Here is a 21,185-nt window from a genome sequence, read left to right as displayed (position 1 = left end):
TCCCGGCGAGGCAGCCAGTGGGTGCAGCTGATGAATCAGACTTGGAACAAAGTGTGCTGCTCTCTGATCCTCTCTGTCTCTCTCTCTCTCTCTCTCTCTCTCTCCTGTCGAGAGCATTGGCAGCTCGCCAGGGGTGGAAAAATCTATAAGCCGTTGCGTAATATACCATATCTTTACCTTGGTTGAACTCCACGCAAGATCCACAGCTGTTTGAGCACACAAATAGAGACAACAGTGTGTGTGTCGGACAGAGAGGGGGGTTTCTACTTTGCTGTGCGCGCATCCCCTGTTTAAACAGTATCACACCACTTTGATCAAATGTCGCGACAAAATATTTCCACGAGCGGACCCGAGCGCTGCTTTTTTTTTTTTTTTTTTTTTTTTTTTTCTCAGCCTACATAAAAACAAATGCAGATATAAATTTATATTTTTGACTTTAAAAATGAAAATTAGATTAGGTTTATGTGTTGCTTTACAGACAAACAAACGACATCGGTGCATTTTCTGTCGTACTCATGTCCCGTACCTTTCCCACCGCGTGTCGGTGGTAACGCCAGATGGGTGAATGCTAGGCCACGACGGAGGAAAGTTTATGGGATATGTTGATAAATCGAGGCCTTAACCATCTATAGCTACCACCTCCATCTATACATATTGAAGCATGTTGAAGCCAAATCCCAGTAAATATAGGTACCAATGATCAACTAATCGGCTAGCCAGTTCCTCGGCTAGCTCGAAACATCCCCTCCATATTTGTAGTCCCTTCAGAATTGGTTTTGCCGTTTGTCCAGCCTGCACCTGAAGCTTCTTCAGCAGCTGTGAGTGTTTTAGATCCTCACAAGGGAGTATAATGTTTTACTTGGATGCCTCTTTTTTTTTTTACAGTAGGCCTTAGTTACTGACTCTGAGCCTTGTTTTGTTGAGAATGTTGTGATACCGCAGGGGTCACGGGGGTCAGCTCCAGCAGACAGACAGCTCAGTTCCCTGACAAACACACCGCCGAGCCACACTTGACCTACATGTGATGAAAAAAAAGATAAATATAGACAAAAACATTGATATGCGCCTTACAAGTGAGTATCCCCCTGTGATAATTCAATTGTGAAGAAATACTGAACATCTTTTAATCATCTCTACTAATATGATCCACTCAGCCCATGATATTGGCCATCCAAATATCACATGCTTGGACTGATTTGTTTTTGATGGTGGTCATTATAATGAAACGGTCTGTAATGACTACTGATAATCCCCATGTGCAGCAGGGCATCGTGGAATCGCCGGGAGCCAGTTGTTTGTTAATGCACCGCTGAAACCCAAAACACATGCAGATGTGTTTTGGGACAAAACCGCAAACTCAACTGAGATTACCGCCGTTGCTTCAGAGCATGCTCGCGCTTAAATTTTTCTTTTTTTTTTTTTTTACCGGCCTGCATATGGAAATTTCTCGGAGGAACGTGCAAAGGGGGCTCCCATATTAAACTCGTTTACCTGCCTTTGCCTCAGCTACGCATTGTAAAGGGTCAAACGACAGTGGTGCAATGACTATAGGGGAGGTTAGCAGTCATGTAAGGGAGATACCGTCATAGGCTAGACTATGTAGGGTTGGAGGGGAAGGTGGGGAGGGTTACAGCATTATTTGTCACCTCGTGCATTTCATATGTATTCCGTGTGCTTGTGTTCGTTTGCCGTCAGTGTGAACAGTGTGAATGTGTGTGTGTGTGTGTGGGGCCGACTGCTGATATGTTTGTGTTTATTGACTCAAAGAGACGGGCCGTGGCTGCGTACACAGCGGTGTACGGGTGGCAGGGGTCCAGGCTTGGGGGGAAACGTGTGTGTTTAAAGTACACACAGGCCTAATTATGCTGATTTAAGCATTCTTGTGGTTCCCTCCATGGCTTGCGGTGAGTTAACTGGCACAGGGGGCGTCCAGCAGAGAGGGGGGGCAGAAATAAAAAAAAAAAAAAAAGGGAGAGACCAAGAGATGGGGCTCAATAAAGAAAGGAAGAGGGAGAAAAGGGGTGTGAGAAATTGATGGTGGGCTGCGACGCAGCGAGAGTGACTCTGCGGGGAAATATGTTGTCCCAGACGCCGGTGAAACAGAGGAAAAACACACACTGCCGTCAAACTTCCCAGCAGGTTTTCTTTCCCCCCCTCCCTCACTTTTGGGGTTAAGAGCGTGCTCCCTCTTCATATTTATTTTTATATTCAGATGTTATGGATTGCTCCGGGAAAAGGCTGTCCCTTTTCCCAGCAAGAGGAATTAATACTGTTTGAATGTTCCCTCTCTGGAGGCTAAAAGAAGAAATTTTGCAAATGGCGTTTCGGAGGTTAATAAGTGAAAAGCCTAACCGCTGCTAAATAAACAAAACTAGGGGATGATTAAAAACCGACCCTTGTTAGTTGACTCTGCATTCTGGCCTCAGTGTGCGTGTTTGTGTTTCTGTGTTTGCGTGTGTGAGTAGGCACCTGTCTCCCATCTCCTTATGCACGTGCATGTACTTTACATTTAGCATTTAGCGACATTATAGGCCGAGTCCAACAAAGGTGCACATACTAAGCAGACATGTGAGAGCTCTGCATATGTATGCGCGCTCATGCACTTTACTGTTCGCGCAACACATGTTACAGTGTGCACATGTGTGTGTGTGTGTGTGTGAGTGAATTTAAACCTTTTCCCTCTAGAAATTGAAGAATGCACGCAGTGTGTCTCACAGAATTCCTGCACATCTGCATTATGGCTGTGTTTCTATTAAAACACGAGCACTGAAAGACTACAAAAAATGGCCCCGCGCAGGTCAGATGGCTGAGCGGAGATTGATGACGCTGGCCGGTGTGTGTATTCAAGCTGCCTTTCACGCAGGTGATAAAATCCTGCCGGGGAGAGACTCGGCTGCTCGGTGTCTCCGGGTTCATTGGCTGCGCCGTACGAGACGGGATCAACCGACACCGAGGCTCACATGTGTTCCTGTCGGCAAATATGCTCTTTATTTCTTTAAACTATGTCCTTATCCCTTTTTTTCTCTCTCTCTCTCACCCTCTATCTGTTTCTTTTTATAACGCGTGTACTCCTTCATCTGCGCCAAACCTCGCTTTCTTCTCAGTCCCCCGCTACTTTCTCATTTTGTCTTCAAAATCAACTGTCTCTTTACCTCATTTTCTCCAAATCCACCCCCCTTCCTCCGCTACTCCTGTCTTTCATTCCCCCCAGGAAGAGCCTCAGTCTTATCTAGGATATGTTGGATTTGGTGAGCTTAAAAGCCACTTTACTTACTCCTGGCCCCGGCTCTCATGAGAACAGCGCGAGCGTTCAGGAACAGTTTCACTATTCAGCAGGTCATGTCTCGTGGAATGCTGCTAATCAGGCAACCTTTTTCCTCCTATTGCCACTTAATGCTAAAGCTGTACCTGATTCCTCGACTTCTCGACCGCCCCCACGGTCCTCTCCCCGCATCCCCCTCTGACTAAAATGCTTGATATACACATATTGGGTTTCTTTGGTGATGTGAAGGAATGCTAATGTATCATAACCATATTAGAGTACTTAGAGTAGGCAGAGGGTGCCAAGTGCTATCCGGAGAATCAAATCTCGGAGCTTTTCTCTCCGCTCCAGATTGAAAAATGGTGTTCCCCTTTTTTTTTTTTTTCCTTTTTGGAAATTTACAAGGCTGAAAGCCCCTCTAAAATTTGCAGAAACAATGGCGTTGTTGTATTCGGTAATGCAATTTAACCAGGAAGTAGAACGCTAAATAAAGAGGAGAACAAATCTTATTTTGCATTGCAATTTTTTTTATTTTTTTTTTTACTGAAACGCCAGATATTCCTTAAATCTTGCTCTTTGAAATTAGACAGAGGACACTGGTGTTCATGTCAATAAACATTAATGGCCATTTTACAGCATTAGCGTTGGAGGTCAGCTAAAGTGTATTAAAAATGTTTTGTAATTTACGATAAACAATACATATTTTAAGAATGAATTAAGAGGATGAGCAGATATAAAGCAATCCGGAAGCTTTTTTTTTCCAAACAGGATACGATCAGGCCCTCCCTGATACGTAGCAGGCCAAACGAAGTGAGACTATTTCTTGTTTTGTAATCAGGGCCTGTGTGTGTGTATGTGTGTGTGCGTGTGTGTGTGTGTGTGGGTGTGTGTGAGTGTATTGTTGACGGAGCAGCTCCGCCGAGGTTGACTCGCAGTGAGACAACGGTGGATGCTGCACCGAGCAGGGGTGTCGGGCTTGGCCGACGACTCCGACTCCCTAAACAGTATTGTAAAAGCAGACACTTCTTTTGCGTGTGTGTGTGTGTGTGTATGTGTGTTATTTCAGGCACATGTGCACCGGACTTTGTGCACGTGTATTTGTGTGGACGTGTGGGTGTGTGCATGTGCTGGCCATACTGAATTTGTATGTGCATGTGTCTATTCTGTCCGTGTGTGTGTGTGTGTGTGTGTGTGTGTGTGTGTGTGTGTTTCAGTTGGGATAGCCAAGAAGCCTCAGCAGCATCTGACGTGGCAGCTCTCGCTGCTTTCAGTCCTGCTCCCTCCTTCTGGCTCACTTTCCCGTGATACTATCTTCTCATGCGATCTCATGTTATAAATGGGGACAATCTCATATTTCATACCAGACTACTTTCACTGGAAATTGATAAACACTGAGATTAATTGCAAAATAACACAGCCCATGTAGGAAACTAATTACACAGATTTTTTTCACCTTCTGAGCTTACAACAGGAAAGATAATTGGATTACCAAAAGAAAAAGAAAGAAAATTAAATGAATATTTAATGTGATTGCAGCAAAGGCACTTTTATAAGCCGTTAGAGCAACACTTGCAGAGCCAAAAAAAAAAAACAATTTTGTTTGAATTACACTTTTCAGAGTCGTTTCTTTTTTCTGAAGAAAGAGTGTTAATAGACGTTCACTTGTTCATTTCTAATTCATGCGCCAAACACTATTGATATAAATACTCTCAGACATGATTTGAAGCATCGATCATGATTCATCTCTTCCCCCCTCCCATCTTTGAGGTATGTTTTAATCGAGGTGGGCTTCCTCCATTTTACGTCCACTCTGAGGACATGTACTTAGGGCTGTCTGTCTGTGGTGGTGTGGTGCTCCTGAGGTCTGTGCAAGGTGGTAGTTTAGGCTAGAGAAGTTAGCAAGTACGGCCACAGAGGAGATAACTTCACACACATTCCCCCCCAATCTGCACGGTGTGTGTCCTCCCTCTTGCTTCGTAGAGCACATCGTCGCTAAAAATGGAAAGCATTAGATTTAGTGGCTGCAAGTTTCAAATTGATTTAGTTGTTTTCGCTCGCACGCACATCTTCCTATGTATGGGTTATAAGGGTAGGCGTGCATGTGAGTGTTTTTGCGTGCGTGTACAGAGTTGCAAAGGCTCTTTGTTTCTCGCCTCCCATGTGTTTGTCTGTATCCTGTATCTCCCAGCCGGGCATGCTGCTCACTCGACAGGGAATGGCACTCGAAATGGGCAAAGCAACCTTTAACCCTCGCACTGCCTGCTCGGGGTCACACATAACTCGCTGCCACATCAAGAGGCGGCTCCCTTTTAACCCAAGCTCTGTCGGGCATAGCAGGGATTAAAACGTAGCTCTCAGAGGGCCATTTGGAAAGGACACCTCTTGACCCTAATGGGATCAAAGTAGGATAGGAAGTCACTTGGAGCAGCCACCCACTCTTAACCCCTAACACTACCAACTCAACACAGTCAAGGCAGAGTGCTCAGGCAGTGGCCCAGCTCATATCATGCTGCAGGGAGTGGGCACTGTTTAACCCCTATAGCGCCAAACCCACACAGGCAACCCTCCAGCTCACATGATAAGCAGAGTTAAATCTGCAAGCTTCAGTGTCCCGGGTAGGGAACAAAAATGTCATAGGCTCGGTTTCCTTTCTGACAGTTTTTGCAACTGCCAATAGGAAGTCCGCTTTGGAATATCAATCTGCACCGAAAATACAGAAAAAATTATAAATTGCTACCGCTAGCACATGGCAGACACAGGAGCATTTCAGGGTAATTTACCTAATTAAAAGTGTAATAACCCCCCCGCAAAAAGAAACACATTTATTTCAAAATTATTCCAAATGCCTGTAAGGTACAAAAACCACTGGGATTGAGTTTTGTTGCTGGTTATTTGTGTAGATTTCTATTGCAGTCCTTCATATTTATACAATAGAGGGGTTTTCAACTTGAATCTAATAATGGGTTTTTTTAGTTGGTTTGAATATGTGACCTATCTGGTTGCTTTACTTTAAGGGGTGGAGTGTGTGCTTCATTAACACTTGGCAAAACAATGAAAAAAGCAGCTGAACAGCACTCAAAGATTTGGAATGTAGCACCTTGGAAATATCAGTGTGTAGTTATTTTTCTGTGACTTGTGAATTTCATTGTATTGTTGCGAGCGGTGGAACCGTTATGGGCGGAAAATAGTATCATTTGTGCAGTTCTTTGCCTTTAAGAAATATGGGTTGCAGCATGAGTGGCTGTGGAGAGACGGCAAAAGAGAGAGAGAGAGAAAGAAGGAGAAGAAAAAAGAAAGAGGGAGTTTTTGCACTTGCCCGTCAAGCACCAGCCAAAAACTGGGAGCACAAGTCTGAGAATGGGTGAGAGTGAGAGAGAGCGAGATGGAGCAAAAGAAAAAAGAGGGAGAGAGGGAGATCCGCATAGAAAGGAGTGTGAGGGAGTGGGGTGAGATGCGTGAAGATGGATAGCAATCGAGTTAGAGAGCATACAGGCAATTAATACAAGTGAGAGGGTGACGCGGTAAAACCCCCTCCGGAGGAAGGAATGGTAAACGTGGAGCGACAATATGCATTACAAGAAAGGGAAATACGTGTCGGAGAGAGAGATTACAAAGGTGAAAGAAATAAATGAAGTAACGGAGGAGAAGGTGAAGGTGGGGTACACAGACTGAATGTGTGAGCTGAGCTTGTGGTGAGGCATTTGAATAAAGGGGTGAGGGCACTCAGCCCAGCTTTGGGGAGAGTTTGGCATCTCGCCTTGCCGACTGGCAGAATGAAGACCCGCGATGAATAAAAGAATGGGATGGGGGGGTGGGAGGGGTGAGAGAGTGAGAGAGAAAGTCTCTCAATAGTGCATCTCTTGTGTGAGGAGAAGCAGGACTTGACTGCTCTTGGAGCTACTGAGGTGGTGGTGGTGGTGGTAGAGTGTGTGTGTGTATGTGTGTGTGTGTGGGGGGGTGTATCGAGTTTCATTATCTGCTTGATTCCTGCTGTATTTGCTAACCGCGAGGTAAAAAGCCCTTGGTGCTGGTTTGGGCAGGACGCGGTGGCCAAAGAGTACCACTGGCATGTGGCAACTAGAACACTGGCGGTGTGTGCAGCATGCATTGCAGCTGAGTGTGAGACAGAAAGCAAGAGACAGACACTTTGCTGTGTGGTTGGGGCAGCAAGCTGCCACACTCCCTCAGAAGCCCGTCACACACACACACACACACACACACACACACACACACACACACGACCTTATCAGGAATGGAAGGCCCTTCTTGAGAGTAAATGCTGCACTCTCAGTTTAACTTCAACGTCCTGTAGGAAAATGTTACACCAACAGCACATGTGCAAGTGTAAAAGTGTGTGTGTGTGTGTGTGTGAGCGCGCACATTAGCGTGTGGGTCTTTGCGTGTGTGTGTATTTTCCATGGTAAAACTACAGAAACCTTTGTAATGTAAACATACACATGCAGTAGTCTATATGTATTCACTTATACTGTGTGCCTACATGTAATCCTATACGGGCTCATCTAGCTGCAGCCACATGTTGAAATGGTTTTATTAAATTGTTTGTAACCTGCAGCGCCAGAATCTCCTAATTTAACCGAACGCCATAATTTTGCCTGCTTTTATTTATACAACGATAACATCGTCTTTAAAAGAAACATTCCTTCTAATCCACTGTGCAGTTATCAAGATGAACCACCAGTTTTGAATTACGAGAGGCAAATGTATAACACAGCAATGATATTTTTTGATGTCTGAAGAATTCCCTCTGCCAAAAAAATAAGGAAAAAAAAATCACAATGACTCGAAAATATATTTTCAGCTCTACAAAATCTACAAATGTGTTCTACATACAAAGACTTACTCCCTCGCTTAAGATAACTTGCTCATGGGGTTATGTTTATAATTAACTGTATGTGGCCACATTTGTGTGCACGGGCCGGAGTCAAGGAAAACCCGCAATGGAATACATTTTAAATTCATAAAAAAAAAAAAAAGATCCCGAGGAACTCTTGATCTTATCTCTGATCTGCATACATTTGAGCATGAAACCGTCTGCCTGGACAAATCCATTGCACAAATGTAAAAGCATATTTGAGTATAAAATTGTCCAGGTCTGCAGTCATGTCAGAAGCCTCAGCTTGCTATCACTCTTTGTGTCTCTGGAGCTGTTTAAAGCTCACTTGCACTGTCTCTCCCTCTCAGCCTCATGCCACAAATGGCTTCCAGACTTTCACACATAGTAATGCTTCAGTGTGTAAACAGGCGTAATTACAAACGATGCGCAGACACACTTTTAACATCAATCTGCGCCGATGGGAGAAAGAGAGCAGAAAGACGGAATTCTTTTTTCTTCTCCCTCTTCCAAGTAGTTGAATGGATGAATAGGTTTGAGTTGGACGGTCATGGAAGGATTGGAATTGAGATGAGAAGTTAAGGAGGAAATAGGAATAATGTGTATCTGTGTGTGAAGCACGAATGGGAGAGTATGTGAATAAAACGAGAAGGAGAGAAAAAAAAAAATCACCGATAGTTTCAAAGGAAATAAGAATTTAACATGTCTGTAATTATTTCATATCCCTGAGGTTTTTGAGGCTGCTAACCCATCACCTCTTAATGGGAGGGTGTTACTCTTTATTTGACGGGCCTCCTTTGTACACACCTTACTCCCCCTGCTCTCTCCGTGGAAAGAAACCAGAAATGTCAGTCAACCCTTTAAAACATTTTTCATGTTGCCGTCCTTTTTTTTTTTTTTTCTCTTTCTCAATAGAGAAGTTTTAAATAAGACGGTGTCTGTGTTGGATTTAAGTGGTCCAAGTTCCTGTCTTGACTTAAAGTTTAAAACGGCGAGGAAAGCGCTTTTGATTTACATGCAAAACACATATAGCTTAACCCACATTCTTCTTGCACTCCAAGAGTGATACTTAGAAGACAAACAGCGAGGAAAAACAGTCCAGACCTCCCAGTCTTTCCCCGACATCACTGCAGCGATGGTCAATGTGTGATTTTGCGCGGCAAATGTCAGAGTTAAATTCCAGCCATGACATGACCTGACAAGTTTGAACCTTCATCAGATTTCCCAATGTGCGCACGTGTCTCGCAGCTTCATCAAAGAAAAATTCGCTGACACATCTTGTCTTTGGTAACATGCCCATAGCATTTTTTAAATGAATTCAAAACCAATAAATTGTGGGGAAAAGAAAATCTTGTCAAATGTTCTATTCTTAATACAGGAACAAAAAAAAGACAACATGTCTTCCATCTAATTCAGTTTAATTATTGATGGTATTTTTGCATTTCTAATAATTAGCTTTCTGGATTTTTGAAAACCATTACTGAATATACACATTAATCATCCTGCAAAATATTTTGACTACATATTTAGAAGGCAATCTATCTATCGTCATCTTCATTTATTAATAATTATATACTTACTTAATTCTCAGAAAGGCCAATATACAATTTACAGGCGTGGATTTCATTTAAAATAAAATTGCTTTACAATAAATTATTGGATGAAATAGCGTCTATCCCCTGCTTCAACTCCCGCCGGTTTGCAGAGAACTTGACAAACGTCGAGGCGTCGAACACAAAGCACACATTGAATGCAGACGCCGCAACTCCGTGGTTGCAGCCGTTCACATGTCAAGAGAGAACAAAATGTCAAAAATGACACGCAGCCAAGTTCACTTCCAAGTGCAGGACGAGGCATCAGATAACCTGGTCTGTCTTTGCTTTGCGTTCGCCTCGGGGGCAAATCCACCGGTTATTTCAGGTAATTGCTCGCTAAATCGATCTTAATGGAGCTATTGTGAACACAGTGAAACGTGCTGTTGTTATGCAAACAAGGAACCATCGGTTTCCTTTCACAAGCGGGCGCTTACTTGAGGGGAGGGAGGGGGAGGGCCTGCACTTTGACGGACCTTTTTAATGACGTTATTAATCAATAAGGTTTTCAACTCTCGCGATATTTACTCGAGTATGAAGTTTGCGGATTAATCCTGACCGTCTGACGTCACATCAGGCCGCTCCTTGCAAGGAGGCAGCCGGTTTGGCTTTACATTTAATTTATTTATTCATTTAGCAGGAGAGAGAAATTGAATTCACTCAACTTGTATTTTTATTTGAGAAAATACAGGATAAACATTACTGACAGACGTGCGGGGAGAACCAAATGCGTCGCGGTTATGCCAGGCGGGACAGAGAGAGAGAGAGAGAGAGGGAGAGAAGGGAGGGAGCGAACCGAACCGAACGGAGGCAAACAAACCTCGGTCTCACATCGCCCTGACAGGTTGGGATTAGAATTCAGTCACCTGTTAGTGTTCTCCGCGATAAAAGGTTTAACTTTATAAACTTCACAAGCGATTATAGAATTAAAAGAACGGGGACAAACACACAGAGGGCTTGTTGTGTCCAGTTCTGAACCGTCGAGCTAAATGGTTATTTCCCCTTCGATGCTTCGACTGGAAATTTTCATCAAGCTAAAAGCGACTTCCGGATGCTTGGGAGATCAAAAATGAATATATAAATACAAACACACCTCCTCCACCTACTTTGACATTTAGGCCTCTCTCTGAAGCTTTCTTTATCTCACCGCCTTTTCTTCTGTCGTGCACTTGGAGGAAATAAAAGTGTAATTTGCTTAAAAGTAGCAGCGGACGTCCGTGATCACGCTAACAGCAGGCGTGATTTATCTGCTCACCGGAAATTTTTCATTGGTGTGTGTGTGTGTGTGTGCTTTGTGGCCGCTCTAGTCTGTATTTAAATGTATAAACAGTGGTGGCGTTCTTTGTTCGGAAGCAGTTTTGAGTTGTGCCCCCATTCTGGACATGGCAGGTCAGGAGAGGAGGGTTTTCTTGCCCGGCCTGGCGAACAAAGGTCGTCCTTTTCTGACACAGAGAGCGTGGCGCGCAGAGATAAGGTGAGCTCCGCTCTGAGCCGCGGCTCAGCGGACACACACAGACTCCAGTGGCTGAGGACTGAAAAACTGCCACCTGGGCAAATAGTAGAAACCACCTCTAATGAACTGAAGGAGATGTGGATTTTCAAATGTCAAAAGAGAGCGAGAAAGAGGGAGTGAGAGAGAGAGAGAGAGAGAGGCAGGCGGGCACACTAAAATAGTAGGGTGCCACACTGACTCATTTCTTGGCCAAAATTACAAAAGATATTTCCTCGGCTGCAAATTGTGTGCAGACTTCAAAGTGTGTGTTGGTTTTATACCTAAATTTGTACTCGGTCCAGTTTATGATGATGATAATCATAATAATAATAATAAGCTTGGCACAGGATTTAATCAAGTGATTTCAAAAGCTGGATTTTTTTGAAGGATTACATGTTTAATACAAATATTATTTACTTAATAATATGGATTATTTGTAGCGTCATAAAGCGTACCCTTTCGTTTTGCCTTTCTGTTAAAATGGAGTTGAAAGAATTGTGTTGCATGAGATGCTACTGGGCTTCAATCACAAAAAGCAAAGGTATTTGATGCAGAAAGTGGGGGTTGAATTTCCCTGATAATCATCGTGGTTTTATTTTTTTTAAGCATCTGCGTCAAGACATAACATTGCAGCAATACTAAGGTTATGGTTTTATCACATTTTTTTATTGTGCATCATTCTTTGAAAAGTCAAGAACCCCTTAGTGAATCCATGCCGTCAATCAAGAACAATAAAACAGAGAACAGAGTCATATATCCTCATCTTCCTTTTCCTTACCTTTATGGTTACCCATATTACCACCTTTTGCTGTTTTTAGTGTGTCTGTGAGAGGTGGCCATAAGTTAGCCTGAACAATCGGCACCTGGCCTGACTCAACCCGGTCCAGATGGGGGCTGCACCCCCTCAGCGGTAGCGGTGACAAGCCAGTCAGCCAGCCAGACAGCCAGATAGCTACCTATCCCCCGTAGCCAACCAGTCATTCACCCAGCCAGCCTTTAAGCTTGCCAGTCAGTGGACCAGCTAGTCATCCAGGCTGCGGCTTCTCTGTCAGACACTGATAGAGGGAGCAGGCCAGGCTAAATCTCACGGTCCTCGAAGCCAACCAGAGGACTCTGGCCTTCGTAGGGCGTTCACACAGAGGGCTTCAACCCACAATGAAATGGCTGGGCCCTCAACTTTGCCACATGACACGTTCGATTTTTGTGGCAATTTTTTACAATCCCTCTATAATTCCTTTCTGCCTTGTGGTTATATTCATGTAATTTGGATGACGGAAATGACCAAATGTGTTCTTTTTTTTGTAATTTGAAGGAATGGCATTTAAAGAAACTTCTAATGGGAAACGCTTGTCCGCACACAGTCAGAACCAGGCTGTCACAGAGATGTTGTATTTTTGACAAATACAACGGATTGTGTTGAACCGACCCATGGCGAGAGTCTTTGTGTCTCCCATATTTCTCCAGTAGTGCAATGTGCACAGCCTGTCATTCTGAGGTCATGCGGGTCAGCCAATGGGGATGGGACAAAGGGCTTGCCAAGGCAACTATATTGCACTGTGTTCCCTCGCTTTCCGCTGTTCATCCGCAATTTTGTCTTATTTTTTACTTCTGAATGCAGAATAAGGAAAATATTGGCAATTTCCGGGCTGCTATAACCAGAATATACGACTGTGATTAACACAAGACAATTGTTTGGAAAGTACGGCAGGGCAGCAAGTCTGCTTTCGCGCAGTTTTATTGTTTTAATAACCACTTGCCTTAGTGAACAGTTTAGCATGTATATGTTACTTGAACGCCGTCCGCTGCCTCATATTCAGCCGCACTTGTCCTGGGAGTCCTGTCTCTCACCAGCAAATCGGATTACTTTGTCATTCGGTGACAGAAACTTTTAATGTGTTTGTGTGTTGGGGCTATTAAAAGGGAGAAACAAAAAGAGTTAGGGGGAAAATAGGCCAGTTTGGATGGAAGAGTGCATTTTGAAACAGGAGAGCATGTTTTTGGATGGTATTTTTTGTTGGGGGGTAACAGGCATTTTCTTCCCCCTCCTCCCTTTGTTTGTGTGGTAAATCCAGGAGCAGCTGCTGGTCCCAGGGTCTAGTGGGATTTTGGGCCTGTGTTTTCTCATGCCATCCCATGCCAAGGTGGTGTAACGCGAGCAGAGAGGGAGAGAGGGGTGTTTCTGGGGGTGGGGGTGGGGGGATGCAGTTGGAGAACGAACTGGTTTGTTGGGATGGATGTGAACACGGCGGTGATGGAGGCAGTGAGGGAGATGCATGCGGGGGTTTTAGATAGCGGGTGCTGTCTGGATTGGATGCATGTAAAATTAATATCCTCTGGACTTTGCCTTTGCACTAGATTGGAACTTGTCTATTTGGCTAATGACGCGCCTTCTGCCTGCACCACACACAATCTATGCTACCTCCCCCACTCCCCCTTCTCTCTCTCTCTCTCTCTCTCTCTCTCTCTCTCTCTCTCGCTCTCTCTCCACCACCATCTACCAAACATCCACCCCCCGCCTTTTTGCTTCTGCTCCTGCCATCTCTCTCTTCCCTCCCTTTCAGTGCTGGGAGCGTGCGTATTGGCTGGGCTGTTTGAGACTTGGTGCCAAATAGGTGGGCCCTCTGCGTGTTGGCACAGACTCAGTCAATGGTTAGAGAAGGAAAGTGGAGAGGAAGAGAGAAAGAGGAGAGACAGAGTTGGAGAGAAAGAGGGGGAAAAAGAAGCTGCACTCGGGTTTGCCAGCGGTCGTGCACACTCTTCCAACATTGATTCGGTCCTCTTGTTTTGTTTTTTTTTCCTTTTTTTTTTCCTCCGTCTGCACCCCCCTTGTCCAGTTCTTTCTCCCTCTCCGTGAGTCTTATGCAGATCCTACAGAACTGAACCAATAGCACGCACTGCTCTGCCAAGAGTTTTTTTTTAATGTTTTCTGAAGACATTTTTTCTCGATTTTTGCAATCAAACAAACAGCCTTGTTTTGACAATTTTTCATTTTTGTTGAAGTATCTTTGATTTTTGTATGTGCACAGCTAACTTTTTTGTATATGTATTTTTTTTTCCAGACAGAGAGATTGCTTAACTTCTCTACTCTCTCCTTCTGTTGTGCTCAGAAGCAGCACCTATCCTGCATCTCCTGCTATAGTACCTCCTGTGTTCTTGTGCTGGTATTACACTGCAACCCCTTGGCTTGTCTCCTCTCTCCCGCTCTCTCAGCTTTTTTACCCCCTGCTGCATTTCTTGGACAGCTCAACTTATCATTTTGCTTGTTTTTTTTTTCCTTAAATGCGCAACGTTACCACAGCGCATTTTGACTCGACAGTACAGGCTCTGTACCCGTGGTGCATTTTAAGTTTCTTTGCCATCGGTGGGTTGAATTTATGATGAGAGAACAAAATGGTAACTACCATGTTATTCCCTTTTTATCTACATATGTTTTGTGGTAATTAGTTTGGTAAGGGTATTGGATGCTGTCTTTCTGTAAGAATTATCTTTTATTTTCTCAGTATTTTATTTATGCACTAATTCTTCGTACGTAAACTCAGGCTTTTTACCTTTTTAAAAAAAATAGTTCTAAAATAATTGTTTAGTTTTCTTGTTGTCATTGTTGTCTTGTGAAACAATTTTGGTAATATTTTTGCTCATTCTTATTCGAGCACTCACCTGCATTTTAACACTTATACTCAAAGAAATACCCAGAGTAGATGCTTGATTTCTCTGTCTCAATTCTAACTTTGAAATTGTGAAGTGTGTCTTTCAACGTTAGGTAGAGAGTGTGAAGGATCTTTCACTCTCTCTCACACACACTCTCTCTCTCTCTCTCTCTCTCTGTCTGTCTCTCTCTCTCTCTCTCTCTTTCTCTCTCTCGGCGCCTTTCGCTCATTCTTTCCCTCCACTCACACAGAGCAGGCGCCGCTTCTCCATGCTGCGCGCCGGTGCTAACTGCCTCTCCTCTCTCTTCCCATCCTCACCCCCTCTCCCTCTCTCCCCATCCTTCTCTCCCCCGTTCTCCCCCTCTCTCTCTACTTCCTCATCCTGCTTCCCTCCCACCTCCCTCTCCTCCTCCACCCTCCCCCCGTCTTCCTCCCTTATCCAGGATGAATTCCACCCCTTCATCGAGGCCCTGCTGCCCCATGTCCGCGCCTTTGCCTATACCTGGTTCAACCTGCAGGCCCGCAAGCGCAAATACTTCAAGAAGCATGAGAAGCGCATGTCCAAGGAAGAAGAGCGCGCAGTGAAGGATGAGCTGCTGGGGGAGAAGCCAGAGATCAAGCAAAAGTGGGCCTCGCGCCTGCTGGCCAAGCTCCGTAAGGACATTCGGCCCGAGTTCCGTGAGGACTTTGTACTCACCATCACAGGGAAAAAGCCCCCCTGCTGTGTGCTGTCCAACCCTGACCAGAAGGGCAAGATCCGTCGCATTGACTGCCTCCGCCAGGCTGACAAGGTGTGGCGGCTGGACCTGGTGATGGTCATCCTGTTCAAAGGTAGCCCCCTGGAGAGCACGGATGGGGAGCGGCTGGTGAAGTCACCACAGTGCACCAACCCTGGCCTGTGTGTTCAGCCTCACCACATCGGAGTGTCCGTCAAGGAGCTAGACCTCTACCTGGCCTACTTCGTCCACACGCCAGGTATGTGACCACCTGGATTCTTGCAGTTAAGCAGGGGTCCATTGGGAAACGCTTGTTTACCATGCTAGTTTGTGTGTATATGCAGACACATATTTGCAAGATCACACAGGTGAAACAACAGAATTGAAGGGACACATTTATACATATGCTTATGGGATTCACACTGGAACACAGAGAAAAAAAGGATACAAAAATACTTGAAAAATTTGCATGTGCTAAGACAATAGCGTAAATCAGATGTTGGGGATGGCTAACGATATCACTGTGCCGATATCAAAGTTATAATATTAGATTTGAAATATTTTCGCAGTCAGTGTAATTTTCTGAAAAAAGAAAACACCAAAAAATCGAAAAGAACTTTTTTTTTATTCCCCTGGATTGTTGTTTTTGTTTTTCTGTCCTTAGAAAAAAAGATTATGTTTTTTGGCATTTGTTTACATGACAACATAGTGTCAACAGTAATAAAAAAGAATGTGTGAGTGTGTGTCAAGGGCATTTGGCCAGCATGCTCTGGCAAGTACACATTCAAACATTTGCCGCTTCATATGAGCATTTATCTTGTGTGTGTGTGTGTGTGTGTTTTTACCTACTTATTTATTTTTTTTGAATAGGAATGAATTGCATGCCTGTGTGTGTAAACGTTTATGATATTTTCATTACTCTTAATTTTTTTTTTTTGTTTGCGTGTGACGGGTGAATTTCTCTGTTTATAAGATCATATTAATTTTGACAAAGTGTATGTGCCACGATAAGGCAATCGTTGCCAGGGATTGTCATTTGGCCATAGCCCAGATTATGTATGTGTGTGTGTGTGTGTGTGTGTGTGTGTGTGTGTGTGTGTGTGTGTGTGTGTGTGTGTGTTTGTGAGTAGCACTGCGAGTCTCCTGCTCTCAGGCCGCAGGCTGCTGCCGCTTTCACCGTCTGCCTGATGCTTGCACCACGTAGGACCCGGCTGCCAAGCATACACACTCACGCACAAAACGCCAGTGCTCGCAGACAGCCAGTACTTTTGCAGCCACCTTCACACCCATACACACACACATATAAACACAGCTAAATAAAGGTACACAAATTAAAAATAAGAAAGAAAAAAAAAAACAACAACTCTGTTATCTTTGTCGCACACTTTCACACGTAGAGCCAAACATGGTTTTAGTCACGATCGCGTACACACACCCACACAGCACACACACTCAGCCAAGGACCATCATAGATACATTTTGATACCGCCAAACTGTGTTGTATTTCAGACATCATGAGGGATACACACACTCATATTCAGCCAAACATCACTAGCTGTAGCCTCCAGTGCGCACACATTACACACCCAGCCAAAACACTGGCTGTGTTATGTATATATTTTTTTCACCCCACATAACAAAAAACACGATCACAAGAAACACACACACATACACACGCGCGCGCGCGAAACATATTTCACAGCCAAATCCGCCAAACACACACCCCTTCACTATTGGCTCGCTGCACATACATACAAACACAGGCTGATGACCTAATATTATCTCAGCTGGAATTTTCTGGAAATTTCAGAGCTTTGGACATAGACATTTATTTACATATATGTATATTTATTTACATATATGAATATGTACACACACACATGCACACCACGTAACAAATTGGTACCTAGATAATTATACACACCCTGTCTCTTTCTGCCCAGGAAGAACTCTTATGATAGCCACTAATGTGAGTGCAGCCAAATGCTATCACAGCCATCCCTCAGTTTCCCTCTTTTTCACCCTCTCTGACTCACACACATACACACACACACACACACACACACACACACACACACACAGAATCTCCGTTCAGGCCAAACACCTCACGCGGCCCAAGCCAAACCCTGGCAGCAGCTCCACCTCCACTCTGTTGGTCTGTCTGTGGCCGCAGTATACCCCAGGCAGTGGGCAGACAGTTGACTGAAGAAATCTTTTTTTCTACGTTTAGTCTGTTTTGTAATTCTATTTGTTAATTTTGCTTAATTCCATTCACTGATTTTTATCGTAGCGATATAATTGATAAAGCAGTGAAAGAAAGGAACGGTGTTTTTGGAATGATTCATAGTGAATTTGGCATTTATGAGTCATTTCTTTGGACCTAGTAAAATGTCTGTTGTTTTAACACAGTTACACATTACAAATGAAATATTGCGCTGTGTAAAAAGTACTTTTACTGAAAATGACAATTTCAGACTATACTTGTGCTCCACTTTAACTCTTTCAGGAAAAAATAGTTTTTAAAATATGGGTAATCTTAGTTGAGAAAAGTGTATTTATAACTATCAATGTAACATTTTACATTTTAATCAAGACAATAAAAATAATTTTCTCCAATTTGCTATTGATCGAGCAGAATTTCACAAATGAGAAGGCAAATGGTTTCCTGTTATTCTATAAAACGAAGATTTGCTTTATACCTTAAAGCAATAAACATTTTTATTTCTACATCTAAAAGCCATGAAAACTGCAGGTTTTCAAAATATAATGGTGGTTGTGGCACAGTTCATATATTCACAGTGCACACACACACACACACACACACACACACACACACACACACACACACACACACACACACACTCTCTCACACACATGTTTGTGAAAGCTGTGTTTTCAACAATTTATTTTATTTTATTATATTGGCTGGTCACTTTTCAGGTTATTGGTTTATAGTTGTCGCTCCGATAGTTTTTTCGGCAGTAGCGGAGCGAAACACATGTTGGGTTGGACGAGCTTCCTAGTCTGCTTCCCATTCATAATGTGGACTTACTGTGCGCGCTCTCATCTTATCCGCCGAACACAGTATGCCTTATCTGCCTCCAGAGAGCCCGGGCTCAGTTCGAGCCCTGAGAGAGAAATAGGGGGACAGAGGGAGACATACAAAGGGCAAACCACTGTCCTGAGGTCAACAGTGTTGTTGCACTTGGCTCTTCCATATTTATTCCAAACATAGCTCTTTGTGGTTTTTCCCTCAATCATGCAATGAATGACAAGATGTGCCCATTGTTTATTTTTGTTTGTGTTGCATTTTGCGAGGCTTTAGCATCTCTGTCTTTCTCGCTCCTCTTTGATCCCATGCACACTGTTGTTTTGTCTCCTTAAACATCACCCTCATTGTTGCTCTCACAGAGGTAAAGTCTCTGCTGATCTCTTTTGTTTATATTGTAGGAGACAGAAAGGGAGAGAGAGTGTGTTGGAAAGGAGAAGAGGCTGCGATAGTGATTGTTCTGTTTGGCAACACCCGCGCCCCGTTGGTGTGGGAAGAAGAGAAAGACGTCTTGTGTTTTGTTTATGACAGAGTGGCAAAAGCTGCCACGGGGAATCTCTGGGCTTGCCGTCAGGCTTTCTCAGGCTGTTCTTGAGCCAGCCAGCCTTCGAGATCCTCTCTGTTACGGAGCATAACACACCGCAGCCGTAACAGAGCAGACCAAGCTGCCACGATACACTCAACCCTCTTTCCTGGTTTTTCAGGCACCTCAGATAGAGAGCTACAAACTAGTCTGGGCACCATGTCTTTGGACCGTGCTACTGAAATGCTGGCACTGAATAGAAGGGAGGAGCAGCCAGTAGCCGCGGTGTAATACAGTGAGTTGGCCATTATTTATAAAGCTCTGGACTAGGTGGCTGATATTAAAATGTGAGTTTGTGATCTCTCGGCCCAGAAGAGCAAAAGGTCCGCATGAACACAGCCACTCTAGCATGACTCATTTTGCAGTGATATCCCACATATGCTCTGTCAGTGTCGGTGTGTTACCCGAGGGGAAATGATTTAATGTGCTTGTCTTAATATTTAATTTGGAAAACAACATACCGCGTATGCACCATCCATTTATGATTTGGTCAAGTCTTGGAAAAATTCAAGATTTCAAAAAAAAAAACATTTGTCAGGTCCAAAGTTAGCTCATTGCACTGAGTCATACTTTGGAACTGTTTCCAGTTCTCTTTATTTTCTTCACCTTTATTTCTTTTGTGCACTGTAAGTGTGATTATGAAAAGATGTTTCAAATGTGTTTCCAATCACAAGTGCAGCACAGGAAATTTGCAGTCACTCCGAGGGAGGTGTGAAATGTGCTCACCGTGCCATTTCTGCCATGACCACTCCGCACTCCACACTATGGTCTGCAGTGCCAGATCCCACCTCGCTCTCGCTATAGCAGTATTCATGTCTTGGACGACTCTGTGAGAAAGCTCAGAGAAACCCCTGCGCTGTAGCCAGTCTCCACTGGCAAACTGACTGACCACAGGAAGTACTCATAAATACTCTATTTGTGTCCGTCGCAGACAAACTGTATCGTGCAGGATTCTGGATACACCGAGGGCAGGAAATTAGTTTGTCATAAGGGAGAGGAAAATACGTCAATATTAGCCCAAGACCATGAAGACGGCAATATGATGTATGGCTTGTTAAAAGTTGACGGATGCTGATGGGTTCCGCAGGTTCCAACCGCTCCGCCGCTCATTTTGTTTTCCCGTGAAAATAATCTCTTACAGACCTCCTAGAACTATTTTATCAGCTCCCACAATACCCTTGCAGCCGAGGTCCTATTTGTGCAATTGCGCGTTTTTGATTTTAAGTTTTAGTTTTGATTGAATGACAGCTCGATGCACGGGGGAGTTAGTGTAGCCTGTGGTTTTTTTGTATTGTGTGCTGTGGGAACAGGACCTGTGCCGGCGGAGAAAAGCAGAGTGGCTTTGGCCTCGGTAAATGTTCAATGATAATTGTAGTATAGAAAAGCCTGCATAATCTTCAGTGTTTCTCTGCTTTTCAGTCTGCTGTCAGGGACATGTTGAGGAGGCTACACATCATTTCCAAAGGGCCAAGATAGAGGGAGAACCCCGTCACACTAGACAGACTGAGTGAGAGGGAGACTTCTCACACTTCTTGGCTTTGGAAAAAAGTCTGTGTATTTGGAGAGCTAATGGTATCAGGCTAGCCAAAGGGCTGTTGTGTACTCGTTCGCTCCAAAACATGTGCACGCGCATAGACACAGACGCAAGCACAAGGATAACAATTGGCGTGTCAGCGGCATACACGGATCGATCCAAAACAGCAGGTTCTACATTTATCTCGTGAGACCACGATGACACGAGCAGACTTGAGAGAAAAAAATTAAAAAACAAACAACAACGGAAAAAAGGCGAGGAATGCGAGTCAAAAACAATTATTTTATTTTTAGCCTCTCAATAATTTGACCAGCGTCAACTGGCGTGCATAGTGACATTGTGTTTCTTCCTAGAAATGGCTTCTTGCTTTTTCAGTTTTTACATAACGATCACAAGCCACAGTTTATTTACCCCCGCCGAGAGAGAGAATAAAACCCCTCAATATTGCAGGGCTGCCC

At 44.0% G+C, this 21,185-nt stretch overlaps 1 protein-coding gene across 35 annotated transcripts in view; it reads left to right on the top strand.

Annotated features, from left to right (window-relative positions):
• nfixa (nuclear factor I/Xa) overlaps nt 1-21,185 on the top strand; it is a 105,984-nt gene that overhangs the window by 18,225 nt on the left and 66,574 nt on the right. For 18 of the 35 annotated variants that reach the window (XM_086157078.1, XM_086157072.1, XM_086157056.1 and 15 more), the window contains exon 1: nt 14,825-15,820. In XM_086157078.1, coding sequence (XP_086013204.1) covers nt 15,115-15,820 — 706 coding nt within the window. In that variant the 5' untranslated portion in view covers nt 14,825-15,114. Of the gene's footprint in view, nt 1-13,417; nt 14,592-14,824; nt 15,821-21,185 lie in introns of those variants that run through there. The other 17 variants (XM_086157087.1, XM_086157067.1, XM_086157073.1 and 14 more) reach the window with 4 other exon arrangements.

The sequence above is a fragment of the Fistularia commersonii genome, chromosome 12, assembly GCF_037954325.1.
Source record: "Fistularia commersonii isolate RoL2024-O1a breed Wild chromosome 12, RoL_Fcom_v1.0, whole genome shotgun sequence".
Lineage (NCBI taxonomy): Eukaryota > Metazoa > Chordata > Actinopteri > Syngnathiformes > Fistulariidae > Fistularia > Fistularia commersonii.
This window is presented reverse-complemented; position numbering and strand designations above follow the sequence as displayed.